The sequence below is a fragment of the Sus scrofa genome, chromosome 11, assembly GCF_054392235.1.
Source record: "Sus scrofa isolate SSC_HxYL_T2T_F1_AM1 chromosome 11, Sscrofa_HxYL_maternal_Yorkshire_Landrace_v2.0, whole genome shotgun sequence".
NCBI classification, from domain to species: domain Eukaryota; kingdom Metazoa; phylum Chordata; class Mammalia; order Artiodactyla; family Suidae; genus Sus; species Sus scrofa.
The window spans coordinates 5,685,625-5,713,622 of NC_139393.1; the positions used below are offsets into that span (position 1 = coordinate 5,685,625).

At 47.7% G+C, this 27,998-nt stretch overlaps 2 protein-coding genes and 1 long non-coding RNA gene across 11 annotated transcripts in view; 2 read left to right on the forward strand and 1 right to left on the reverse strand.

Annotated features, from left to right (window-relative positions):
- LOC110255797 (uncharacterized) overlaps nt 1-27,998 on the forward strand; it is a 440,685-nt gene that overhangs the window by 164,063 nt on the left and 248,624 nt on the right. The window lies entirely within an intron of this gene.
- Nucleotides 1-27,998, reverse strand: part of LNX2 (ligand of numb-protein X 2) — a 370,946-nt gene that overhangs the window by 84,590 nt on the left and 258,358 nt on the right. The window lies entirely within an intron of this gene.
- POLR1D (RNA polymerase I and III subunit D) overlaps nt 1-27,998 on the forward strand; it is a 45,519-nt gene that overhangs the window by 175 nt on the left and 17,346 nt on the right. The window contains exon 2 of one of the 2 annotated variants that reach the window (NM_001444308.1): nt 26,025-26,099. In NM_001444308.1, the coding sequence (NP_001431237.1) occupies nt 26,025-26,099 (75 nt within the window). Of the gene's footprint in view, nt 1-819; nt 1,399-26,024; nt 26,100-27,998 lie in introns of those variants that run through there. The other variant, NM_001444307.1, reaches the window with a different exon arrangement.

Genomic DNA, 27,998 nt, shown 5'->3' on the forward strand with positions numbered 1-27,998 from the left:
CGCCCTGCCCTGGGAGCCGGCGGCCGGCCGGGGCCTCAGCCTCCGCGGCCCGGCCTAGCAGCGAGGGCCTGGCTGGGAGGACAGGCGAGGAGGAGGGAGCGGTGGGCGCCAGGGTGGGGAGAGGGAAGAGGGGGCGGGAGACCTGGATGGTTTGAATGGAGGCGCTCAGTGCTCTAGATATCGAGGAAGGAAGACAAGTTGCGAGACCAGAGTTAACTGCCCACCCCCCGCGTTGGAAAAGCAAGAGGAAGCATAGCTAACGTTCCGAACCACGCACCGTCCCCTGTTACCGGAGCGATGGGATTGGTGTGTTGGTCGGGCCCAAGTCCCTCCTCCGTGTAGAGCGCTCTTTAAGCTACTCTGCGCTGAGTGCTTTTTCTCCCTCCTGCTTGATGACTCTTCTCAGACTTTCCTTTCTAGTTTCCTTACCTCCTGCACGTTGAGGAGCTTTAGTTTCTATTTTTATAGTCGCGTTTTCCCACGCCTTTCAACTCCCCTTCCATCCTCTGGCAGGGCCCACCCGTTTCTAATAATAGCCCTTTCTTGTGACTCTACCAAATAAGATTTAGCAAGCTTTTTTAACGACACTCCCCTCGTGGCCATGTGGAGGGCCAAATGGCGTAGGGAGAAATTGGAGGCGATAAATTAAATATTGGTAGAATATGTGGAGGCAGGAAAATAAAAGGTTCATGCTAACAGTTCTCTGTAACTGCAGTGCATTGGAGTAATAGCATGTTACCATTGTGATACCGTAGATGAAAAAAGCTAGATACGAAAGCATATTCAGTATGATCTCATTTTTGCAAAAAATGTGTGTAGAAAAATATCTGGATTGAAGACCCCAATGGCTGAAGGCGAGAGGAAGACAGCCCTGGAAATGGTCCAGGCAGCTGGGACAGATAGACACTGTGTGACATTTGTTTTGCACGAGGAGGACCATACCCTAGGAAATTCTCTTCGCTACATGATCATGAAGAACCCGGAAGTGGAGTTTTGCGGTTACACCACAACCCATCCTTCAGAGAGCAAAATTAATTTGCGCATACAGACTCGAGGTGCCCTTCCAGCTGTTGAGCCCTTTCAGAGAGGCCTGACTGAGCTCATGAATGTCTGCCAGCACGTGCTTGACAAGTTTGAGGCCAGCATAAAGGCATATAAGGATCATAAAGCCGGCAGAAAGGAGTCCACCTTCTAGTCCCTTATGCCCTGTCCAGGGAGGACTGACCTCTAGGAGACCGTATTGGTGCTGTGACAAAGCCCAGAAGTAAAAGTTTGCGATGACAACCTGGTCTGTCCTGCAGAAGAGCCTGCCTCTAGCTCTTAACCATTTCCGCTGTTGGAGTCCCTGCAAGAACCCTCTGTATTCTTCTAATAAATTCCCTCTTTCATTCAAACCGATTTGAGTGGTTTCCGTTCCTTTGTCCTGGAGGTTGACTATTTTAGGGTTGGTGTTTTGTTTTCCTAATTGAACCAACACTGAAAGTGAGGAAACCATGAGAAAATCAGGGGCCTAGACGAGGACTTGGATGCAGGGAATTAAAAGGAATGTGCATGCACAGCTGAGATCCGGGGAGCGAGAGCCGCAGCAGAGCCTGACGCCAGAGACACCGTGGATGGTTTAGAAAAGGAAGCTGGGAGTGAAGGAAGACTTGGCCTCTTCCTCGATGTTGTTTAGAAATTCATGAGAGAATCGCGTCCTTCGCTGCGACCGGTAGATGGGGCAAGGGTGGGGAATAATTTGAAAGAACTGTGAGAATTCTGGTTTCACGGGAGGACCTTCGGTGGCATCAGGTGCCATCTCTGTGGCAGCATTTCTAGGATAGATGCTGGCTTACTGCTTTAATTTCAGGACACTACTGTATTAGAGAAGGAGAAAACTGGGGTGACCAGGTAGTATTTTCAGCCCTTAGGCTGGTACCTCCGTCTAGCTGAGGCTTCCATCAGTGAAGCAGTATTTGAGGAGGAAGATTCTAAGAGAGGAAAAGGGTTTTTTGGAAAGCCTAAAATACTAGCGAGGCACCTGAAGAGCTGCCCTGTTTACCTCCTGAACCTTGTGTCTCCCACCTGCCCTCCCCACCTTGACTCTTAAATCACCCTAAGTATCTGTCAGCCTTTGAACCTGCGTACTCCACTCCCCAGTACCCTGAGAGGGGGCCTACCTTAACTCTGGACATCAGAGAGGCCCTTCCAGAGATTACAGGAGAGAAGGCGCTGGCTCTGCAAAAAAGGAAAGGTGGTCTAGGGAAGAGCATGTGCAAAGGTCCTGGAGCAGAGCACTAGCAGTTCGAGGAATTAATGGTATTGCAAGATTTCCGTATCTGTAGCATGGCAGGCAAGGAGGAGAAAGGCCTGCAGTAGCCTCGGAGGGAAGGTCTTTGGGGTGGTAAGGAGTTTGGGGGTGAGACGTCTTGTGAGTAACTGGTGCCAGTGTGGTGGAGTGGACTGTAGAGGGGTCAGGAGAGAAGCAGAAAAACCAAGAGTTGAAGTGGCGTGGAAAGGGCCCTAAGCTACTGTCTGAGGGGCAGACTGGTACTGGATGGCAGACCTCAGGAACTGGATGTAGAAGGTGAGGAGAGATGCCTCCTACCTTGTTTGGAGCCAAATTACTGGAACAGAAAGCTTCGAGGGGGAAACTGGTTGGGAGGTGGAGAAGGTGCCTGGAATCAAAAGTTCATTTGGAATGAGGTAGTAGGAGAAAAGAAATTTCTGCTGTCGTGGCTCAGCAGAAACGAATTTGACTGGTATCCATGGGGATGCGGGTTTGATCCCTGGCCTCGCTCAGTGGGTTAAGAATCTGGGGTTGCTGTGAACTGTGGTGTAGGTCGCAGACACGGCTCGGATCCCTCATTGCTGTGGCTGTGGTGTAGGCCGGCAGCTGTAGCTCTGATTGGACTCCTAGCCTGGGAACCTCCATATGCCGCAGGTGGGGCCATAAAGAAGACCCCCCGCAACAAAAAAAAAACCAGAAAGAAAAGAGATTTAACTCTGTGAGTTCTTGCCCCAGAGATGATGTCCATCCTTAAGAACTGGAGTATGACACAGGAGAGGGCCCAAGACCAAGGCCTGGGCCAGCTCAGTGTTTAAACTTTGGGTATAAGAGGAGCAGGTGGGGGAGTGTGGAAGCCAAGGCTTTCAAAGAGGGAGAATGATACCGAGGAGAGAAAAATGCAGGTTGGAAATAACAGGGGGAGGTCGTGGGGCAGCTGGAAGCTTCCGTGCCTAAAAAGGCTGTAACGTTAACACTTGTACAGAACATTGGCTCAGTTTGGGTTTTCCAATAAAGAAAATATACTGTGGGAGTTACCTGTTGGGGCTCAGCAGGAACAGATCTGACTCGTAACCAGGAGGATGCAGGTTTGACTTTGACCCCTGGCTTCGTTTCTCGGGTTAAGGATCCAGTGTTACCATGAGCTGGGGTGTAGGTCACTGATGCGGCTTAGATCTGTGGCTGTGGTATAGGCCGGCGGCTGCAGTTCTGATTAGACCCCTAGCCTGGGAACCTCTATGTGCCGCAGGTGCGTCCCTAAAAAAGCAAAAACGAAAAGAAAAAAAAAAAAAAAAAGAAACTGGAGGCCCTTGGAGGCTAAATGTATGTGGGAGCAGGGATGGGTGGGGAAAGAGCCCAATCACCGGCAAGGCTGGGGAGCATTCTAAGGTAAAGGGAAGAGGCTCCGGAAAGCCAGTGTCCATGTGCGGGGACCTACAGGGCCGAGTGGGAGATGACTGCAAACGCGTGGGCGCCTTCCACAGTCCCGCCCATGAGGCGTCCCATGGGGACGGCCAACAGCGTTCGTGAAAGGATGTGTAACACCTAAGACCTACGGCCTCTGAGGAGGTGAAAGCCGGGTTTCATCAGCGGACAGAGGGGTGTGGCGTGGTGATGCTGGACTGAAGTAATGGACACAGTGCCCCCCCCCCCCCCGGGGGGGACCACCCGCCACATCTCATGGCTTCACTGCTCCCAAAGCAGTGATTGTCACCATGTGGCATGTGGCCTTGAATCTGCCTAGGGTAGCCGTAAACTCCCATTCATGCAGAAGCTAAAGGAAAACACAGGCCAGGCCAGGCCAGATCACCAAGAGTCACACGCACGTGGGCGGGATCTTGGCAACAAGTCTAGGCACCCGCGGGAAGGCAGAGTTAGTCTGTGAAAAAGTGAGGGAGCTCGCTGTGCATCATATTTATATAAACCGAGAAAACTTGATCCGTTTATCTGATTTGGCCTCTAACAGGGTTTCACTCTAACGAAAATCATATTAATGGTTCCAGCTCAGAAACTGTTCAGCTGTAAAGGACTGTGCCTTTTAAAGAGCCAATTATTAAGTAAAATGATTACGTACCAAAGGCTTTTAATATGTAATAATTTGAGTACTTGCCTACCATTTCCATTTTCAAAGCACTTTACAAACTAATTATTTATAAATTGCATACAGCCGTAACATCTAAGCGATCTAATTAGTCGTTACAATGCATAGATGCTCACAAAATCTCTGGTCGAGATGAAAGGTGTCTACCTAGAAGGTTGGTCCAACACTGTCGTTCTGACCCAAAGAGTGTGTGGCATTTCCAGAAATGTGAACACATACCAGGTTCTAGGCACCACCCCCGCTTCCCCGACCTTCTTTTGGTTTCCCTCAGACATGTTATTCAGAGGGAGACAGACGAGATACTAGACAAAAGGCATTTTTTGGTTGGCGTAATTGAGTCAGAGGCCATCTTTGTACGACCCTTCACACTGGGTGTCTGGCACATTTGCCCAGATCCACCAGTCTGCTCTCAAGTATTTTTGTGCTCACATTCTTAGTGTTGGTTTTTCTTTTGCCATTTGAAAATTTATTAAAAAAAAAAAAAAGTGGAGTTCCCGTCGTGGCGCAGTGGTTAACGAATCCGACTAGGAACCATGAGGTTGCGGGTTCGGTCCCTGCCCTTGCTCAGTGGGTTAATGATCCGGCGTTGCCGTGAGCTGTGGTGTAGGTTGCAGACGCGGCTCGGATCCCGCGTTGCTGTGGCTCTGGCGTAGGCCGGTGGCTACAGCTCCGATTGGACCCCTAGCCTGGGAACCTCCATATGCCGCGGGAGCGGCCCAAGAAATAGCAACAACAACAACAACAACAACAAAAGACAAAAAAAAAAAAAAAAAAAAAAAAAAGACAAAAGATGAAAATTTATAAACCACAGTTACTGTATGGTGCGTTTTTGTTTTTTTTTTTTAATAATGAAATTCCTTCCAAACCTAGATTATTGATTGAGTCTCTAGACAGCAAATGTGTACCTCGTAATGGTACAGTCCTTGAGCTCTGTGTAGACGAGTAGATAAGAAATGTGTAGATGAGGAATGTGAGCCTGTCCTGAAAGCCATCTGATTTGGAGCCGGCAGACCACAGCTGAGCGCACGAGGAGGTAGCAGGTTGCTTCTAGAACCCAGTGCCCTAACGTGCAGAGTAGGGTGTTACCTACCAAACCCAGCATGGAATTGGTGAGGGATGCTCTCGAAGCAAAGATTGTTTTCATGGGCACCCACTCTGCCAGCTGCTGTCCTGGGTGCTGGACAAAGCAAACCAAAGGAGCCGTCTGCCGTCCATAACTCATGGAGCACTGAAGTAGGCAAACTTGGAAAAGAAATAGAATGTTCCAGGATGAACGGGTTTCCTCTTTCCCGGTGTAAAGAAGCCATTAAAGATTCTCGAGCTAGGGGATGCCATAAAGGTTTGGTTTTCTCATCCCCTGCCTGTGCAGGATGAGGAAGGGAAGGAAGTATCGGAAGACAGCAGCGGGTTAGGGGGCATGGGATAGTCCAGGTGCATTGTAAGGAGGGCACAGCTGTGGGCATGGGGGTTAAAAGATGGATACCAAAAAGCTGCTGGAAGAGAATTAAAATGACGTGGGGACAGTGTCTATAGGGGTGCAGGTGAGAGAGGCTGAGCGTGACCCCCATCCATGTCTTTCACCCCTTTGTTTTCCTACCCCTCCTTCAGGACCAAAACCAGCACGGCAGGATTCACCATCTGCCCGCCCTGTCCTTGCCCATGGGGGCCCACCTGGCCTCCTTCCCTACCTGTCACAAGATGTGACTCCAGGGCTGTGGATGGAGGTGGGGAGGGGAACGCGGGCGGGCCGCGAGCAGAACCCCGGGGCGTGCTAGGTGCAGCCACGTTCAGATGCCGTCGGGACAGCAGGGAACAAACTGCCCCGCCTGCAGTATATTTTCCAAGGGCAGAATAGAAAGTACACGAGCATAAATATATACTGTAATTAAGGGATGATGTGACCAGGAATCACGGGGTTTGAGAAGGTGCGGGGAGTGTGAGCAGCGAGGTGACCTGTGAGCAGAAGGGAGAGAGACCAAGGAAAAATGAGAATATGCTCAGAATTTCCAGAAGGTGACCTTGGATTATGCAGCACCAAAAAAGCAAAATTACGGCTTTTTAAAAGAATAAGCTGTCAGCCTTATGAGTGTAAATTTCTTATGAGTGCCTAAATTTCTATCACTTGTCTTTAATCTGTGTATGTATTTACCGACTTATATAGTAAAGAACTTTGAGTTATTGTAGGATATTGGAGGGTTGGGGACTGGCTACTAGATGGATGCGCATGAGGACAGTGGCTCTTCATTGTGTTTTTGGCATTTTTGAGAGACGCGTGTCTTTCTCAGAAGCAGAAGTGGAGGTGCCTGCGACCCTGCACGTGTTTGCAGGCTAAGGCACTGCGAGGCCGGACAGTGTGGGGCTGCACTGCTGGAATCACACTGCCTGCGTCTGGGTCTTGGCGCGGGACTTTCTAGCTATGCGACCTTGGACAAGCTGTGTGACCTCGTTGTGCCTGAGTTTCTTCATCTGTAAGATTTGGGGTAACAGTAACACTTAGCATAGAGGAGTGTTGTAACTATGAATTTAGGTGATAGAGTCAAAGGCCTGAGGACAGCATCGGGCCCATCCAGCGCGCTCTCAGTCAGAGTTAGCTTTTTTTTTGTTTGTCTTTTTAGGACTGTGCCTGTGGCACATGGAGGTTCTCAGGATACGGGTTGAATCGGAGCTATATCCACCGGCCTACACCACAGCTCATGGCAACGCCAGATCCTTAACCCATGGAGCGAGGCCAGAGTTCGAACGCGCAAGCTCATGGTTCCTAGTCAGATTCGTTTCCGCTGCACCACGACGGGAACTCCCAGAGTTAGCTATTGATGGTATTATTATAACATCATTCACTGTGCCAAGCACACTGTTTCATTCATATTTCTTCTAGGTGAAAACTTGAAAGCAAAAACCTTAGTGCTGTGTTATTTTTCTGTGTCCTCTGGCCCAAGGCAACACCAGAGTATAAAAATTTGGATGCCGTCAAAGGTTATCAGTCTGCTAAAGCCATTGCTCTTAAAAAAGAGAGTTTAAAAGAGCATTCCTGATCACTGGATGTGATAAAAATCGAAGATGAACAGCTCGTGTTTGTCTTCTTTCGGCAAAGAAATGAAGATTCCGGTGGAACATTCATAATCTTCCTCAAGCTTTAAGACAAAGGTTAAGCAGAAGACAAAGCAACTTCTGTAGCAGATGGATGCCTGGTTGGTGCCAGTATCTGAGTACTGAGTGCACGTCAGGGCTCAAGCTCCGTCCGCTAAGCATACCATGGCATGAAATAGAATATATTGGTATTTTGCTTACTGGTTCTCAGTAAATGCCATGTTCGTTACACAAGGCTCCTAATAAATGTTGCGAAGAAAAGCCCCCTGTGTGCTTTTCTGAGTGCACCCTGCAGACTGGGGCCAGACCTCAGAGCAACCGCAGCCGGCGCCTGGACCGCCTCTGTCCAAAGGCGGCCTCGAGGAAGTCACGCTGCCCGGGCATCCCGTCGGGCGGGACTGGGCCACTGGCTCAACGACTGTTGGGGGTTTGGAGGGGGTTTTCCGGGTGAAAGGGTTGAAAGAGGCTTTCGTGGGGCGTCTTTGAAGACAGCGCCGCGCAGAGGTGACGAGAGAGGCCTCTGAAGGCAGAGGGCCCGGTGTGGACCTCGGCTTTACTGCTCCCCGACGGGCAGACGGGAGAGCCGCGTAGCCTCTCTGCGCCTCACTGTCTTTATCCGTAAAACTGGCTGATCCAGTACCTACTTGGTCAGGTTACTGTGAGGAATAAATGCAGACTGAGTTCCCATTGTGGTTCAGAGGGTTAAGAGCCCAACCAGTATCCATCAGGATGTGGGTTTGACCCCTGGCCTTGTTCAGTGGGTTAAGTAAACAGCTGTAGCTGTGGTGTAGGCCGGCAGCTGCGAATACACCCCTAGCCTGGGAACTTCCATATACCACGGGTGCGACCATAAAAGGACCAAAAAGACAAAAAAAAAAAAAAAAAAAAAAAAAACCAACAAAGACCAACAAATGCAGTAAAGCACTAGCACAGTTCCCCGTGCAGTGAAGCACTCAGACGTCTGTGCCCTCTTCCCGCTGCCACGCTGGCTGCTGTTTCAGGCAGGCCGAGGGGCTAGAGCACGGCCTTCTGGTACTGGGTCTCGGGGACGAGTATCCCAGGGAGTCCTGCCCGTCTCTTCTTTCCACGTCCCCAGCTGGGACCATCTGCCACGCTGGCCTTCCCGCTTCTAGACCTGCCCAGCCTGCTCCTGTTTCAGTCCTGGCATTTCCTCTGCACGCCCCCAACCCTCTCCCCGGATCTTCCCACGGCTCCCTCTTCGCAGGCGTTTACGCAGACCACCCTTGGCCGTGCGTTGCTTCCCCGTGGCTGCCTAACAAACTGTCCTAAAACTGAGCCGCTGAAAGCGAACATCTCAGCTTCTGTGGGTCAGGAACCTAGTTGGAGCTTAGCTGGAGGAATCTGGCTCCGGACCTCTCAAGGCTGCAAGCAAGCTGGCATCTGGGCTGCAGCTGTCTCAAGGCCTGAACCCGAGTGACTTGCCTCCAGGCTCGCCCACTTGGGAGGCATCGGGCAACCCCCGGAGCAAGCCGTCTGGAGAGGAGGAGGATGCAAGCCAGAAGCCGAGGTCTCTGTTTCTGCCCTAACCTCAGCAGCCACGTCCCCTCTCTTCCGCCCTGTTGAGTCAGTCCAGCCTTCACTGAGGGCAGGGGTTATACACGGGCGGGAACCAGAAGTGGGGATCCTTAGGATCTAACCAGCCGAACCACCTGCTCCAAAATAACGTGCGCCGCAGCAGACAGACTCGGCTTCCTGCCCTGACCTGGCTTCATTCTGCCACAGTACTTCCTGGTAACCGACCTTATAGTGTGTATGTATCTGTTTATGTAACTCCAGTTGAATGGAGGCTTCCTGAGGGCAAAGGCTTTGTCCTTGTCTGCCAGTGTGTCCCCAGCACTCATACCCTCGCCAGGCACGCAGCAAGCTTTCATTAGTACCTAGTGAATGACTGCACGACTGAAGGTTGGTGCCTGGCTGCCACAGCCGGGACGAAGACGGGCAGGGGCACTGCCATTGTCTTGTACACTCATCAGCTGACACTTGCAGACTCAGCCACCACAGTAAATAGCTTAAAGAAGAAAAAGAATTCTCTTTTTTTTAAGGTTTTTTTGGGGGCGGGGGGTGGACATGCCTGATTCCCTGGCCAGGGATCGAACCCACACCTCAGCAGCAACCCAAGGCTCTGCAGTGACAACACCGGATCCTTAACCCTCTGCCCCACAAGAGAAGTCCAAGAAAGAGAATTCCTGCGCGAAGCAAGGGAGCAGGCCCTCCTGGGTCTCTAGTGGGAGGGTGAGCTGAGCTGAGAACCTCAGGAAAGGCGCTTACAACTGACGGTCGGTCTCCTGTCTGTCTCCTCTGGGGCCAAAGGACGCACATCCCAGACCACCTGGTCCCGCACAGCTCTGGTGTCGTTTCTCCTCCTGGTCTAAAGTGCACGGTGGCACGTCTCCCGCTTAAGGTGGCTCAAAGGCCACTTTGATTCTGCAGTAACAACTGTATGGAAGGGCGACGTGGACCGTCCTTGGGAGCTTGTCCCCACGGGATTCTAAAAGTTGAGGAGTTCCGGGGACTCTGAGGTGGAATTCCAAGGATCTGATTGCGAGTCCTGCGGTTTTGTCGGTGCCGAATACAACAGCCATTTCCCGGCCTGCTGTCTGATAAATCTAGGCCATTTATTACAAGTAACACTGCTTTGGAAAAATACAGAATGTACGCATTTTTTTCCAGCAGGTTTTGTGTTTGTGTTGGTAGTGTTTTGTTTTTGTTTTTATTTTATTTTATTTTTTTTGCCACAACGTGCAATGGCTTGCTGTGGGATCTCTCAGTTCCCAGACTGAACCCAGGCCACAGCCGTGAAAGCACCAAATCCTAACCCTAGACCACCAGGCAGCTCCCACAGCAGGTATTTTTAAAGACCTGCCGTGGCCCAGGAACTAGGGAGGAAAGATGAATCGCGCTAGGTTCCTGCCTTCCCAGAGTTTGCAACCCAGTTGGACCAAAGAGCTGTGTTTTACTGAACGAGAGGAAAGGTGTCATTTTTTCTAACTCTTTCACCTTGTTCAAAACCATAGCCCCTCCCCCTGCAGTGTTTTTTAAATGTAGCACTTGCTGCCTTATAATATATTGCATTTACCTGTTGATTGCATTTATTCTGTCGTCTCTTTCTCCCGCCCCCAACCATGAGGGCAGAGATTTTTGTCTGTGTCATCACTGATGTATCTGTAACCCCTGGAGCTGAGCCTGACCCATAGTAAATGTTCAAAAAGTATTTATCATATGAATGAATAGAAGACAGAGACTCTGAACTTTTTGTTTTTGTTTTTGCTTTTTAGGGCTGCACCTGTGGCATATGGAAGCTCTCAGGCTAGGGGTCAAATGGGAGCTGCAGCTGCCAGCCTACCCCATCGCCAGAGCAACACCACATCCGAGCTGCCTCTGCAACCTACCCCACAGCTCATGACAACCCCAGATCCTTAACCCACTGAGCAAGGCCAGGAATCAAACCCACGCCTGTGGATACTAATCAGATTTGTAAATGGGAACTCCCTGTGCTTTTTTACTGAGTAGCCTAAGCGCTGAACTGGAATTTGTAAGCTTGGGAGCGGAAAAGTGCAAGTTTGTTGTTGTGTGTCTTCAGCTGCATAACCTGTCACATGGAGATGATGACACGCTGGGGCCGTCAGGAAGGACTCCGTTGGGCAAAGGCGGTCGTGACCAGAGCAGGCAGAGAGTCCCAAAGGGGCATCCTGCACAGTAGGGACCAGGCGCATCTCACAGATGCACGGACCAGGTGGCAGGCCGGTCCAGAGAGGCGGCCTGAACAAAGACATTTGGGTGCGTTGTTTGTACACACCTAAGAAGGCCGAACTTTGGGTCTGGAACACCGGAAGTGGTTCCGCTGAGTGCCTCTCACACTAGCGAGCGCTGACCCCCAAGGCAGCCACTGTGGGTTTTGTGGGCACCTGCTCTACTCTGCACACCCACTGCCTGGTTTCAGGTTTGGGGAGGTCACTGATTAATGATATTTCACAAAATAAAATCTAACAGTCAACTGGCGTACAGTTGCATAGGCTGTATTTTGCCATTGAAAATGAACTTTGTTTTGGTGGGAAACTGTGAGAAATCCCAGTCTCTATATGGCCTCCGATGTGTGTTTTCAGCACCACCAAGCAATCAATTCCCTTCCGACACTGCCTGCCTGGAGGTGGTGTCGGATCTCACTCAACCCCGCAAGACTGTGCGCCTGCCACCCCCACTTCCGATGCCAGCTGCAAATCCACGTTATTACCTGTGCTTCTGACCTACTGGCTGTGAACTGCAGGTTCTCACGACCCGCTCCCTGGGCTCAGTTAACTTGTGAGCGCGGCTCACAGGATTCAGAGAAACATTTAGTTGTATTCATCAGTTTTCTATAAAGGGTGCAGATGAACAGCCAGGTGAAGAGGTGCCGGGGGGCAAAGTATATGGGGGGAGGTGGGAAGTTCCCAGGCCCTTCCTGGGCACCGCCCCCCACGCCTGAGTTTCCACGTGCGCGCCAGTCCGGAAGAGCTCCGAACCCCATCCCCGGGTTTGTGTGGAGCCTCGATGACACAGACGCAATTGAGTACCTCATTGGCCGTCGGTGGCCAGTCCCCAGCTCCCTCCTCCCCAGAGGTCTGGGCGCAGGACTGAGAGTTCCAGCTCCAGTCACTTGGGCAACCAGCCCCCCTCCGTGGGTTAGCCCGGGCTTTCCCAAAAGTCACCTCAGCAGCGTCACAAAAAGACACCGTCGTAGGGCTCCTCAGGACATTCCCGGGGTTTTAGGCACCGTCAGGAATGACAGGAAAACCAAAGCACTCTTTACTGTAAGTCACCATAGCATAAGGCCAAAACGGAGAAGTAAATGAGGCAGTCTGTAATTTGACATCTGTCACGCCATTTTTATCGCATTAGCTGAACCACAAGATGAACGGACGCCTCTGCTTTTCCCTCAGATCCTCACGGGCATTTGGTCCCCAGCTCTTCGTTTCGCACCACCACACACCCGCTCAGGGACACGGGGTCTCAGGATAAGTTTTAATTGGGACGCAGGTTTCAAGGCAAGGATCACGTATCACGGAGAGTCCTCCTCTAAGTTTACTTCAGATCCTGGCTTGCTTGCTTACTCTAGTCTGCATACTTCAGCATAAATCCTGGTGCTTGGGATACTTAACAGGGTTTTTATTCAAAACTGATCAATATAAAATCGGGGTAGAAGTGTCAGTTCTCATCGCATTCCTTGAAGATGAAGAACAAAGAATATAATCCTGTTCAGTGTCTGTCGGAGCACGAGTTGGATTTTTGTCTCCATCAGCCTTGACATCCAAGCCTTCAGGACTTGGTTCCACCATTGTTTTTCTGTGTTTGGGGTTTGTCTGTCTGTTTGTTTTTCTATATGACAAACATTGTACTTTGTCCTTAAGTGGATGGGGAAAATTGGGGATTCTAGGGCTTTAGGACTAGAAACTATTCACATGAAAAGATGCTCAACATCACTGATCATCAAGGAAGTGCAAATTAAAACTATAAAGAGTTATCGCCTCACACCTGTCAGAATGGCTGTTATCAAAAAGACAACACGATGTGGAAAAAAGGGAATATGCTTTTATGCACTGTGGGTAAGAATGTAAATTGGTGCAGCCGCTGTGGAAAACAGTATGAAGATTCTTCAAAAAATTAAAAATAGAACTGCCATCAGTCTAGCAATTTAACGCCTGGGTGTTTATCCGGAGAAAACAAAAGCACTAATTTGGAAAGATATATGCACCCCTGTGCTCAGTGCAACATTATTACAAGAGCCAAGATACAGAAGCAACCTAAGTGCTCATCAATAGATGAATGGATAAAGAAGATGTGTGTGTGTGTATATATACAATGGAATAGTACTCAGCCATAAAAAAGAATGAGATAATGCCTTTTGCAACAACATGGATGGACCCGGAAGGTAATATGCTAAGTGAAATAAGTCAGAGAAAGACAAATACTGCATGACATCACTTATGTGGAATCTAAAAAACAAAACAAATGGACAAACATAACAGAAACAGAGTCATAGATACAGAGAAAAAACAGGTAGTTGCCACAGGGGAGGGAGCTGCGGAAGGGAGAGAAATAGGCGAGGGAAATTAAGAGGTACAACCTTTCAGTTACAAAATAAATGAGTCAGGTATGAAATGTACAGTGTGGGGAATATAGTCAATAATTAAGTAATTTTGTGTGTTGACAGATGACAGCTAGACTTAGCATGGTGATGGTTTTGAAATGCTTGAAAATTTCGAATCACTGTGTTACCCCCGGAGCTGACACAGTGTTGTAGGTCACTTATACTTCAAAACAACCCAACAAACATAGAAAAAATGTTGCGGTGTGTGGCTTCCAGAGGCAGGTGGTGAGGGAGGAACTGGAGGAAGGCAGTCCAGGTACACACTTGCGGCCGGAAGAGAGAGGAGCACAGGGCCAACTGACAGCATGAGAAACGTAACCCACACTGCGCTGCGTCCCACAGTCGCCAATGGCCTCAGTCCCGAGTTCGCATCACAGGTAAACAAAAAAAAAAAATCTATTTTTTCAATAGTGTCTCTCTGTGAGCTGATAGATGTTCCCTGAATGTGGTATCGTTTCCTGAGGTCTCTGAGTCAAATCAGGAGGCTGTGTACCTTAAACGTACACAGTGCTATAGGTCAATTACATCTCAATAAAACGGGAAGGGAAAAAAAGAAAAGAAACTCTCTTGCTGAAAATGTCGGGCTTTGGAAGTCTCCGCCTGCAGGTGTGTCCCTGCCTGCTGCCCAGACTTGCCGCGAGCTAGCCAGCGGGCCCCTTTCCTGTCTCATGTTCTAATGGGTTGGTCCCCCTCTGAGAGCCATGTGCTTCCCAACGAGCCAGGACTTGAAGCATCCAAGCAGGCTTATTTCTAGCCAGAAGCAGACAACTCCGCAGACACGTCACCGTGACTGTCAAGCAAGACCAGCCAGGTGGAAAAACCAGTTTAAGTCTCCTTCAAGGCAGGTGATATTTTCCCCATTTATAGAAAAAGAAACTGAGGCCTGGCGACGTAGCCGACCTCAGGCTGAACGGCTGGGAAGTGGCTATGACCCAGGCCAGCCTGACCCCTGAGGCTCAGCCTCCGATGACCGGGGTTGCCTGTGTCACCCCGACCGGTTCCTGTGAAGACGGCAAGGCTTTGCTCCGAGTGAGCAACAAAACTCTTGACTAGTAATCCTTGCTTATTTCTAAGTTCAAGCTGAAATGTGTCGGAAATGGGGCTGTTTTCCATACGTCTTGACCATGAAAAGAATCCCTGAGTTAAAGACTCTGTTTTAGAACCCACATGTGAGTTTACTAATATTTGGTTCATGAAAATACCATTTTCCATATTATTAAACTTCACGGGCATTATCTTTAAATATATTAACTTTTTTTTTTTTTAATCTTTTTAGGGCCACACCCATGGCATATGGGGGTTCCCAGGCTAGGGGTCGAAGCTGAGCTGTAGCTGCCAGCCTCCACCACAGCCACAGCCACAGCCACGTCAGATCCGAGCTGTGTCTGCGACCCACACCACGGCTCACGGCAACGCCGGACGCTTAACCCACTGAGCGAGGCCAGGGATGGAACCTGCATCCTCATAGATCCTAGTCAGATTCGTCTCCACTGAGCCATGAGGGGAACTCCTCCCAAACACACAGACTTTGAGGTTTTCATCTGTGTTGTGCCAAAGCAGCCCTTGGTCATCTTCCCAACCTAGAGAAGAAGCTCATGGATGTTATACACTAAGGGTGTGTGGGAGCTGAGCGGACTCTGGATGTGACGGCAGCAGTGTCCAGGTTACAATCAGGTGACCCTGGGCAAGGCGGCCCCTCTCAGCCTTGGCAGCTAACAAATAATAAGGGAGCAGTGACTTAGAAGGTGCCGCGGAGAGGCAGTGCGATAGTACGTTACGCTGTGAGTATGACACAGTCTCTTCCTGTTTTAGTTAATAACGCAACAGTCGATACTAGATACCCATGAAGATTTCTTCGTCATGCTTGACATTTGTGTCGCAGTTACGGAGTAACGACATACGTAACTGTTGGATGTATGTCCCACAGTTAGTATGTCCATACTAACCCATACTAACTCTGCAAGCGTAGGAGGGATGCCTTCACTTTATAGATGCTGTCACCAAGATGGAAAAATCACGGAGTCCGCAAGCGACAGAACGGGGCTCATCCGCACTGTACTGTGGCTGCTTCCTCGTTGTTATAAGGTGACTTGAACCTTGATTCAGACCTAGAAACTGGGAGATGCCTAGTCCCTCCTCTCCGAGCAGCAGGAGATGGGTAGCGAATGCGTAAAGACAGAACAAGTGCCGAAGTCACTGTACTCGGTCTGGATTTCTCAGGTGAGGGACTCTGCTCTCAAGCTCGACCTTGTGATACCTGTGCAGAATGTATCCCTGTACCTGTGCCAAAAGCCGAAGAACCAGGAGCACGGGCTTTCTTGGTGTACCCATGAGATAGGAGCCTTTCACGTAACTTATTCCTGATCAAGTACTTCCTAGGTCATGGCAGCACGAGGGAGGCCCGCTCGGACGGGTCTCTGCCCATCGCCCTCTGAGCCCCTTAAAATCTCACTCTGTGTCATCAAAGGACATGGTGAGCTCCATCAGGCAGGCTGATTATTCTGGTATCAGTACACGGCACACAGGAAATTTCCTCTGACCTAACCATAGGAAGGCAGAATTTCCTTTTATATTATTTGCAACCATAAATAACCCCTCAGATTTTCATCAAAACAGTTACACAGTAGATGAAAATGAACATTCTGAAGGCTTTTCTTTACAGAATATAAATGAAAGAAGGAAATATTGCCATTAAAAACTGTTTTGTTTTGCCACATTCAGGTACAGAAGTGACCCATTTTCCCTCCCCAAAAACGTCAGTGCAAAGACAGCCCTTTTCAGACCTCATCTTTTTCAGCACCTGTGAGCTTGGGCACAGCCCCTTTTCCAGCGGGGAAACCTACCCAGAGAAGGAGCTTAACTTGCCCAGAGTGCCTGGGTGGCTGGTGGCGCTGGCTCTGGCTCTGGCTCTGGCTCTACCACACTGTTCTCCGCTGTGACACATAGTTTCCATGTGAACAGCTTTTGATCTAGCCTGCTTTGAAGTTAATAACTTGGCTACTTTTATATAGGTTTTCATTTTGTATGATTAAGCAATCACAGCAAATTACTTAAAGAAACATTTTCCAAACTGAGTGAGTTCCAGTTAACACTACACCTAAGTCCCGCCAAGACCCAGTTTCCTGTAAGCCATCGCCGGATGGGTTCCTCTTCTTGTGTGTGTTTCCTAACACGGTTGTAGATACATGTAGTGGGGGGTCTTTGCAATGCTGTACCGTAAGGGTAGTGACCTTGGGCTAAAGTATCATAACTGTGTTCCGCCCCCTCCTAATCGCTCCCGTCAGTGACTGGAACCTGCCATCCCAGTTCTGGGGGAAGGAAGAAATGTGATTGTGAATTAAATTCCCCCCCCCCAAAAAAAAAGTCAGGTAACTCTTCAGTTTTAGGCAGGTTGTTAACCTCTCTAAACCTTAATCTCCTGGGCTTTATGTAATCAAGTTAAACGAGACGACCTCTAGCAGTCGGGAAACCTCCCTTGTATTTTAGTCAGACAGCATTTTAGTTCATGGGTTTTCACCTGAACACCTGCATTCGTTCTGGTTTCTTTCCTTGCCTATTCTAGTAAAAAGAGCCTGGTAAATACTTGGATTCGAGGCCTCTCTGGGAACACTGAGTGTGTAGCATTAATACAGACATTCAGTTTATGGCCCGATCTCTAGCAAGCAAATGCTAAGGAAGATTGTGAACTTAGGCATTTGATGTTTCAGATGAGCTGTGAAAGCTTGGTCCTGATCATTTGCATTGAGAACACAGTGTCCCTTTTTGTAAGCAGCTGTGACACCTTGGGAGCTTGGCCAAAAGATGCTGGTTGTCTAATCAGCATGATCTATCTCGGAATTTCCCCTGCTGCCTCGGTTGGGTACCTCTTCCATTTTTAACACGGTTCTGGACTCTGCATTAACGTTGTTCTACAACTGAGCGAGTTCCAGTTGACACTGCGCCTAAGTGCCGCCAAGACCCAGTTAAACCGCAACTGCTGTTCCCTCCCAAAGGAGGGATGGTATTTTAGCAGTAAAGTTGGTTCTAACACGTGCAGCTACTTAAAGCACAGCAGCAGCGCAGGGACAGGAGAAGGCTGGTCAAGTGTTTTACTATTTTGTAAAACCTGTAATGAAACATTCGCCCCAGAACACGCTCTCACATCTCCCTTCTTGGCTACACCTAAGTAATTTAAAGGTCTGAAGAATAAAATTCTTGATTCTCTTGCAGCTGGTTTCTGACGCCAGAGTCACCAGCTATATCATTCTCCATGGAATCGTTCTCTTGGCAGTTGATGTGTTGTTTGCCGGGTATGAGATATACTTAAAGGTGGCTTAATCACTAGAGGAATTTTCCATGCCCTGGGCTTTTCTCCCATAGCAGTTCGTCCCCATGTGCTGGTTCCTGCCTCTTGGTTGCCTCTGCAGCCTTTCTAGTGGTCCTTCTGGGCTGGTGAATTCAGCATCTCTAAGACCGTGTTTGCATTGCAGCAGAGTCTGCGACTTGTGCCAGCTATGAGGGAAGCACCTCTGGGGTCTTTACGAGTAAAGGTAACACCTTACTCGCACAGTTGTGCAGTTTCGGCTGACTTGTTGGGTGAGCCGTCTAAGCTCAGTAATAGTTTGAACTTCTATAAACATTTTCCTGAAAGAGACACTTACCCCAAGTTAAGTCTCTCTGTGTGTCTTAACTGCTCAGTTCCACTAACTACTACATTATAGAGACGGAGGGTTTTTTCCCCCAAAGCACATGTATGTATGTTAACTAAGATTTTTAAAAAACTGTAAGATGGGATTGAAAAATTGCCTTGTCCTCCTTAAATTCATCGTTATGTACATTATCCCCTGACAGGCAGCTTGAAACTTGACACCAAAGGGTTTACAAAGAATCAAGGCTTCACTGGTTGGTTTCAATAAATTATTTTGTAGATTCTTGCCCTTCATTACTGAGGTAGAAGATGCTGTGTGTATGTGCACTTTTTGTCCCTCAGAAACTCTCCTTGCCAGTTTTATAGGAGCCACCACCACCTCTCTCAGAGCCCTCCTTGATACCTAGACAGTGATAGACAGCACGCTGCTGGCGCCTGAGACGGGGCTGGGGCGGGAGGCGCATGTGGTGGGCGGGGGCGGCAGGGGTGCACTGGGCTCTGGAGTGGGCTGCACCCTCTACTTTGCCATCTCTTGCCTTGAACGGAGAGGCCCCCAGGCAACTGTTGAACCTGTGCTGGTGGCCAGAGAATGCAGGCTTTCTCTTCCTCCCACTTAACGTACACTGCTGGGTTTCTAAGCAGTGGAAGCATCCATGTTTTCTTCCTGGGTTAAAAACTGCTTAATTCAGTTAAAGTGAAAACTTAACTGATCAGAAAACCCCGCTCCTTCTGGAACTTTCTCTTCATTTTCCCCAGCCACCCCCGCTGTCAGCAGGAAGCATGGTTTATGGTCATTTGATGCATCAGACGCTGAGATCTGCAAGGGCTGGAGGCTTGTTTTCCAGCAGATCCTGCAGCCCTGGCGCAACTGAAGGACACAGCTTCAGCAGCCTGACCAGGCTTTCTGCTGAATCGGCCATTCTCAGGGCTCACATCCGCGACCTCTGAAGCACTGTTTAGGAGAGTCTGCAGAGAACCACCGACATAAAGCTCCTTTAGGATTAAGAGAGTGATGCACAGACCATGCTTTGGGTGAGGTGGTGTTTCTGGTATGTGGTATGTTTATCCAAGGACACTGTGCCAGATGTCAAGCCACATTAAAGAAAGCTGCGGAGGCAAACCCTAGAGCCTTTATATTGTAATATTTTCTTCTGTACAATTGTGACTTTTTTTTTTTTGCATTTTGAATAGCTACTTGATGAGAGTTTGAATTGTTCTTTATATTTCTGCTTTTTTAGCCTTCTGCTGCATTTTTCTTCAGTGTGATTTTTCTATCACTCAGCTGCCATATTGGCTTCCCTCTGCTCTGATACCAGCTCCCTTCCACGCTCATCTTTCTAGATGTTAAACCCTTTTATCTTTGTAGTTTTCTTATCAATTTTATACTTCAAAGCATCTGTTCTCTTAAAGAGATAACAAAGTGCTTTCATTAAGAGACCTCAATAACAATTTTGTCCTTATATTCTTTGTCTGTGTTTCTTTCTCCCACCTAATCTTTTAGTAGGGTATCTACACACTTTTAAACCGAATTGACCTATGAAACAGATATGCTGATCCTGGCATGGCATAATTCGTGGGCTTTTCTATTTAGAGTTCACTATTTTCTAAGTTAATTCTCTGCATTCCCCACCCTATCTCCACAAAGTTTTTAACTCTGATTTGCTGTTCTTCATAAATCATACACAAATTAACCATGGCACATTTAATTAGGTCTTACAGTACCAAGTGAAACCGGATCACTGCATTTTCTGTGTGGCTCCTTAATCAGGATTGAAGAATAAATATTTGTAAAAACACTACCTTGAAAATGAGGTTATTTCATGATGAGGCCATTCCTAAGGTGAGGTCTGTGAACTGAAAAATACGGTTTCCGTCCAAGAACTAAACTCTTAGGCGTCAGCCCCCGTGCAGCAGATGCCTTGGGCACCTGTGATGGGGAGCCGTGGACCCCTGAGAATGTGCGTGTCTAGGTGCAGGGCTGGGCGCAGTGCCCCACTGCGGCAGTGCCTGTCATAAGTACAAAGCAGTAGGTACACGGTGCTGCCTCCCCTCCCCTGGCCTGCCTCTCTCGGGGCTGAGCTACCTGTGGGCTGGGCTCGTGCCTTCTCTACGGCTGTAGTGTCAGGGATAGTTAAGAGGCAACTGCCTGGCTTCAGATCCCAGCCCCAGTTTCTCCACTTTTTTTTATTTTCTCATCTCTTCGTCATTGAAAGAGTAGTTACCCAGAGGAGTTGTGAAGTCCAAGTGTAAGAGCCGTGGTACATAGACACAGTTGCCATTACTTTTCATCCTATACCCAGCAGTGCAGATGAAATGATTATAGCCACATTCAAAGGAGAATGCCCTGGAGTTCCCGTCGTGGCGCAGTGGTTAACGAATCCGACTAGGAACCATGAGGTTGTGGGTTTGATCCCTGGCCTCGCTCAGTGGGTTAAGGATCCAGCGTTGCCGTGAGCTGTGGTGTAGGTTGCAGACTCAGCTCGGATCCTGTGTTGCTGTGGCTCTGGCGTAGGCCGGTGGCTATAGCACCAATTCCACCCCTAGCCTGGGAACCTACATATGCCGCGGCAGTGGCCCAAGAAATGGCAAAAAGACAAAAAAAAAAAAAAAAAAGAGGAGAATGTCCTTGAACTAGGGCAGCCCCATGAATCACACTGATCCCCGCATCAGTGCAACTCCTACCCTAGGAAACATCCTCTTCGTGTTCTGACCCGTGTCCTTGAATGAAAGATGAAACTGGAGTCCGTGGTGACCGGGGAGCGACGTGCCCTGGTGATTTCAGAGCAGACAGTACTTTAGCGTCCAGAAAGGGTTTGACCAGCGCCAGTGTTCAGAGGAGAAAATGTGGTGCGTGAACTGTCACAGCCCTCTTAGCAGCATGAATGCGATACGTTTTGCCATAAGAAAACCCTGTCTCCCATTTGCTTGCTTGTCTGAGGGTTTCAGTTCAGTGTTCTGTCTGGACTTGGTACCGTAGGAGGAATGGCCGTACGATGATAATGTTGACTCATGTTACCCATACATTTGTACATGCGTAGGTCTTAGAGAACATACAAGAAGTTTGATTCATTAATCAATTCATAGGGAAAGTTTAAAACATTCAAAGTTTAGGTTTTCAATTTTTTTTGCTTTTTAAGAGCCACACCTGTGGCATGTGGAGGTTCCCAGGCTAAGAGCTGAATTGGAGCTACAGCTGCCGGCCCACACCACAGCCTCAGCAACGTGCGATCCCAGCCGCACCTGCGACCTACACCGAAGCTCACGGCAATGAGGCCAGGGATTGAGCCTGCATCCTCATGGATACTAGTTGGGTTCGTTACTGCTGAGCCACAACAGGAACTCCTGAATATATTTTATTTAATGGTTTTCTTAACTTATTTCATAACTTCTAAATATTCAGAAATATGGCACACCGGCCTTTATTTGACCCCTGGTGGGCCTGGTCCACCAAGGAGATAGATTCTGAAAGAGAAACTTCGTAACTAAGGTTATCAGATCACAGCTTTCATTGCCTAAATGACGTCAGTGTCCTAACAGCATCCCATTGGTTAGAATTTCAACATGTAGGTTTGGGGGGGATACAAACATTGGGTCCGTAACACTCTCCTTCACCATTTCTCAAGAAAGTTTGTGTAAATGATGTCTCTTTTTGAGTCATTACTTGATATTTACCTTCTCTGGTACTTTTTTAAAATCTCATTTTCTTATGTTCATTATTTCATTTCTGGGGTTTCATTTTAGTTGCCTTAAATATCATGCTGCCCCTTCTCTGTACATTTATGTGAGTAAAAAGAAAGACAGACCCAGTTAACTCAAAACTAATTTGTTTGACTTTGGATTTTAAGACGATTTTGCACCAGATTTGCGTTCCCCCTCGGGTTTTATTTAAGCGGCTAGTCTGATCAGTTGACATTCCTTCAGCGTGTACCAGCTGGCTGATGGAACGAACAGGCAGGCCTGAGGAAGCTGCAGCAGGATGGAAAACTGTCTGTAGATAATACACACACAAGGATCGTTGGAAACTGACTGCAGTTTGTTCCTGTGCCCAGAAAGCCGTCCGCCTAATGACTTGGCTTCCTTGGACGTCTCGTTTGCACCGAAATGTATATTCTGATAGAATGAACTTGTACAAAGAAACCGTTAAGATGTTAAAAGGCTCAAAGTGCAAAAATTATGGCACCTAAATGTGTCTGGATAACTTTCTCATTGTTCACGTCCTCTTTGTACTTAATTCTAACATATTCTCCTACCGCTTGCTTTGCCTATTTTTTTTTTTACTTTTAATTTATTTTTATTTTTTTTACAAACTTAAAAATATATGGCTTTTTTTATTTTTTCTTTTCCTATATTTTAATTGCACTTTACACTTCTGTTTCATGATCTCATTAAAAACGACCTTGTTTCATGATGCTGGTGTCTCAGAGTCCTTGACAGTTGAAGTATCTGCCTCTGTGCTGCTGGCTTGGTTATTTCCTTACCCAAGGATTCACGAGCACAAGTTCCAGGGAAACAGTAGAGGCGCCAGAGGTGAGGAAAACCACCCGACTTGCTATTTTCTTCCCTTCGATTTTGAAGGTGATGTTGTGATTTCGTTGTCAGAACCCATGGTTGCTGGAAGCGCGGTTTTCCTATCCAGGAGTAAAGCCCCACAGAAGGAGCTCCTGCAGACCTTGGGCTGGGAGGCGGTCTGTCTGCCCTCTTAGGACAGACAGAGCAGCTCCCCGACCCATCTGTCTCCCCAGCCCTGTGTGAGTGAGCCAGGAAGCAGGGGCAGTTCTGCCAGGCCTTCCCCTTCGCCCCAGCCCCCAGCCCCACTGGCTTTATTAGTTGCCTCTTCATGATGAAGAGGAAACAGCTTCTCCGGGATTTGGAGCGCAGATGTTTGTGCAGGAGATGGGACGTGTAACAGGAAGGGGGAAGGCACGTAGCTTTACACGCGGGTCCTTTTGTCTCGTTTTTGTCCTGCTTCCTGCTCTCTGATCGTAAGCCGAGTACCACGTCCCCAGCACAGTCGTGATAACTCTGTTGGCGTGTTCCGATAGGACAGCAACTTTGTAAACCCTGAAGCTGGTACCAACAGGAGCTGCGTAACCGATACGCCCCCGCCCTGGGTGGGCTCGGGTCGGCCCCGCCCGTCTGCGCCCCGCCTCTTCGCTCTTTGGTCCCCCGGAGCCTGGTTCCCCCGGGCCCTCTCTGTCATACTCATATCATCTTTTCTCTTTGTGGTGGTTGTAATCAGAAGGTATCCTTAATCCTGGCAGGAAAAGTTAAGGACAGCGTTCCCCCTCGGGTTTTATTTAAGTGGAGAGTTTTAAGAGAAATCACGGCTGCATTCGAGTCGGACTTCATCCTCTTCCCTGACGGTGCCTCGCACAGGCCTTCAGCCTCGCAGCAGGGGTCTTGACCCAGTACTGCTTCCCCGGATGGAGTCTTTCAACTGTACTAGGACACAGACTGGCTTTTGCAGGCATGTCCAGAAAGCTAGGCAAGGGTTTGAACAGTTTTCATGGGGAAATACATTCTCGTTTATTTGTAACGGATACATAAGCAAGTTTTTTCCCCTGACGATTTTTAACTGTTTCTGCTGTCAGGAGAGAGGACATGTGGGTGGACCCAGGGCTGACTGGTTTCCTGTCCCCGCCCCCCCAAAACTCCCATTCACTCTAATTAGTGGAAAGGTGGGGTCATATTTGGAAAATTTTTATTTTGTTTTTTTTGCTTACATCTATAAGGGTGAACAAGACTTCTGTTTGGGAGCAGATAGGCTCAGTTTTCCCTGAAATACTGTATGAGACACATCACTAGGCTGTGTTACTGTTTCAGAGAGATGGAAGAAGGCTATGTGGGAATCACATGCACTTGGAGGCTGGGCTGTGAGGCCTGGCCTGACTGCGTCCAGTGGTAGGACATGGGCAAACTGGTCAGGGTTTCCTTTGTTTTACCTGCAGCATATGGAAGCTCAAGGCTCGGCGTGGAGTCACAGGTCTAAGCCACAGCCGCGCCTGATCCAAGCCGCGTCTGTCACCGACATCCCAACTTGTGGCAACACTGGATCCTTAACCCACAGAGTGAGGGCAGGGATCAAACCCGCAACCTCATGGACACTATGTCAGTTTCTTAACCCGCTGAGTCACAATGGGAACTCCAGGGTTTTGGTTTCTCATCCGCCTGTCGGGGGCCCTCCCAGGGTGGATCGGAAAGTATCCATCCGCTGAGTGAGCAGAAATGACATTTCTTAAAGCTCTCATTATTAACAGTTGATTTTTAAATGTATATGTTTGGAGTTCCCATTGTGGTGCAGTAGGGCTAAGGATCCAGCACTGCTGCAGTTGTAGTACAGGTTGCAGCTATGGCTTGGTTTGATCTCTGGCCTGGCAACTTCCATATGTTGCAGGTGTAATGGAGAAAAAAATGTGTAAGTTATAGAAAAAGAGCCAGACATATCTATTGAGGATTAAGAGGGTGGTGGACCAGTTTGAAAGAATACTGTTAGAAATGTAAATACTAGGAGAAACAGATAAAAAGGAGGTGCGATTGGGTTTTTTGGTGGGTAGGGAAGGATGATGCAGAAGACTGCTGGAGTTCACTCTTAAGTCTTTAAATCATCTTTTTCCCTTTAAGCTATGTGCCTGTTGAATAGAATGAGTCAATATAAAGTAAAACATTCTTAGAAGCTAACAGAATGGTAAGGACTGTGGGAATAGTACCGAGAGTAGTAGTATAATAGTGTGGTTAGGTGTTTGATTATAGAATCAATATATAATTATCCAGTTTCAAACTCTGGATTCGCTTCCTGGTTGTGTGTTTGTTATATTTGTCTTCCACATCATTCCTCTCTTTCCCTGAACTTCGTTGTGGGCGTAGCAGAGGTGAAATTAAAGGCAAGGATGACCGCCTCCTAGCTTACTACCCCCAGCACCTGGCACAGCATCTTGTACACAGTGAAGTCTTGGAGTTTGGTTGATAAATATATTTACTGTTCTTTTTTTTAAGTCTCTTTCTAAAAATTACACAAATAATATAGATTTATTCTAGAAAAAATAGAATATGCAGAGAAGCAAACATAAAAATTTTTCATGACCCCAAAACTCATCTTGCCATTTTGATAACATCCCTCCAAATGTTTCCCTGTGCCATATACACATGGAAATAAATTTGAAGTAAAATTCTCCTGTACACACTCTTTTGTACCCAGATTCATCTACATAGTAAGCTGTGAAAGCCTTTCTGTGTCATTTTAACGACTGCCTGATCGCCTACCATGTGGATATGTCAGGATGCGTTTCACCGATCGGGTTTTAGTAAACATTTAAGTTTTCCATTGCTTTTCTTCAGTTGTTAACAAGGGTGGACTGAGTAGCCTTATACGTATAGTTTTAGGTACTTCTTTTAGGTCAAGGCACAGGTTTTACTTCTGAGGTTCTGTGTCATGTTGCGAACTGTCCTCCAGAAACGTCACCGCAGTTTCAGTCCTTGTTAGCCAGTGTCCCTTCCTCTACCCCCTCGTCAACTGATCAGCAGAAATAAATTTTTCTTAGTGTAACAGTGCATTTGAACATTTTAACATGGACCTCATTTGCCTTCAATTTTCAGTGCTTTTCTTCTTTATGGAAAAGGTTTTTTTAATTTTTATGTGTTCAAAACTATCAACCACTTAAAAACACTTTTTAAGTTTCTCTCCCAATTTTGAAATTTTATGCTTCAAAAAGCTCTTCCTTTCCCAGGGTCACATATGTGGAATAAATTGATCTTCAGAATTTAGTGGGGTGACTCTCAGACTTTTTCCTTTTCCCCCCAGGAAAGCAATAGAAGAACTACTTAAAGAGGCAAAACGTGGAAAGACGAGGGCAGAAACAATGGGACCTATGGGTTGGTAAGTCCTAGAGTCATCTTCCTTAAAACTTAAAGATACATATATTAAAGAGAACACTTGTCGTGGTGTCTTCACGCCTTTGGTCCACAAGTCCCCGGAGATACAGGCATTACTACCTCCAAAGCCCCCCCGGGTGAGAGTGATATTACAGCAGTGGTCACGGTTTAAGAATTTTTTAATTATAGTCCTTAGGAAGTTAAAATTTATTTTTAAAAATTCTAAGTGCTTTGATTTTGTGACAGTTCAGCTGCGTAGAATGAAAGTTCACCTTTGCAGTTTTTACACAAAATAGAGCTTGCTAAAACCTAATACAAATAAAGGAAGAATTTAACCTTAAGAATCCAGTCCACTCATCTAAGCATTACTTTAGCAATAGCATTTGCATCCAATAAATATGCTAATTTAGATCTTTTAACTACAACTTAAAATTCACTATGGGCCGTTAAAAAGTGTAAAGTGTAAAAATGGGACAGAAGTAGAGTCTATGTGCGTCTGGATGTCACTCTTAGAAGCACGCATAGGATTTACATCAAATAGAAAACAAGATTAAGTCAGAGCGAAAGAAATTGAGGGAAAAGGCAATTCCTAAAAATCAAGCAGAATAAAGTAGATGGACTTCAATAAGCCATTTAGTGGATGGCTTAGCCACAGACGGAGAACAAGTTCAGGTGATCCGAAATTTGACTCTTATTTCCAGAAAAGAAAAAAGAACTAGACAGAAATCCTAACTTGATTTCAGTCGTCACACTGTTAACAAAGCCGATAGATACTGTTCTTCTGAAAACATTATGTGGTAGGTAGGCTAAAGCAAGTAAGTAACTGTTTATTTGCTATAGATGCCCACGTTTTCCATATGAAAGATGCAAATACAAAATCAAAGATATAAAAATCTGTAATCCTAAATTTTAATTGGAAATAGAATGAAATTGTGCTAGATTTTCTCTCTAAAAGAGGGAGATGGTTTTCTAGCTCTGTTCACAGAAAAGTCCCAGAATCAGTGACCATCCACCCAGTAGCATGAGCTCTTTAAGCACCATTGTGAGACATAAATACCCTTCCTCAGAGAAAGAAGAGACTGCAGAGCCTGGAGTCAGCCAAACCGCAAGCTAGATGTCGCGGTCTCCACCACTGCCCTCACTTCTTGCACCAACTGCAAGTTCAGGGAGTTCCCACAACTACCCTCAGCTTCAGAACCTCACTAGAAGAATGCGTACAATTCACAGAAAGTTGTTATACTTATGGTATGAAGTATAATTATTACAGGGGAAGGATGCAGATTAAAATCAGCCAAAACATAATAAGTGCACCGGGCATGGCCTGGGAAGGATCCAGACACAAAGTAGCCGTGGTCCACTCCCCGTGGCGGGACACTCTAAGCTCCCAGCATCAACACAGGACAGTGCACGTGCCACACTGCCAACCAGGGACGCTCAGCCGAGCCTCTGCGTTCAAAGTTTTCACTGGAGTTCCACTGCTTAGGCATGGCTGGTTGATCCGCTGCTTGCATGGTTGATCTCAGTCTGCAGGTTGACCAGCACAACATGCCAAACCCCATCCTAGATACATCCTGGTTTCTCTCTGGCATGGCCAGCCCTCCCTCTAGGACCATCAGGGGTGGCCAGCCCCACCCTGAGCAAAGATGGGTGTGTCTATCAGGGTGTTTGTACCGGGTGTGAGTTAACTCCCAGAACTGAGATCACCTCCCAGAAGTCCGATCTCTCTGTGGGTCAGGCCAGACTGTTTACTGCACAGTCAGGGGACGTATTAGAGGAGCCACAGTAGGAGTTCCCTTATGGCACAGCAGGTTAAGGATCTGGCATTGTCACCGCAGTGGCCCAGATTCCATCCCTGGCTGGGAACTTGCACATGACACAGGCATGGCAAAAAAAAAAAAAAGGA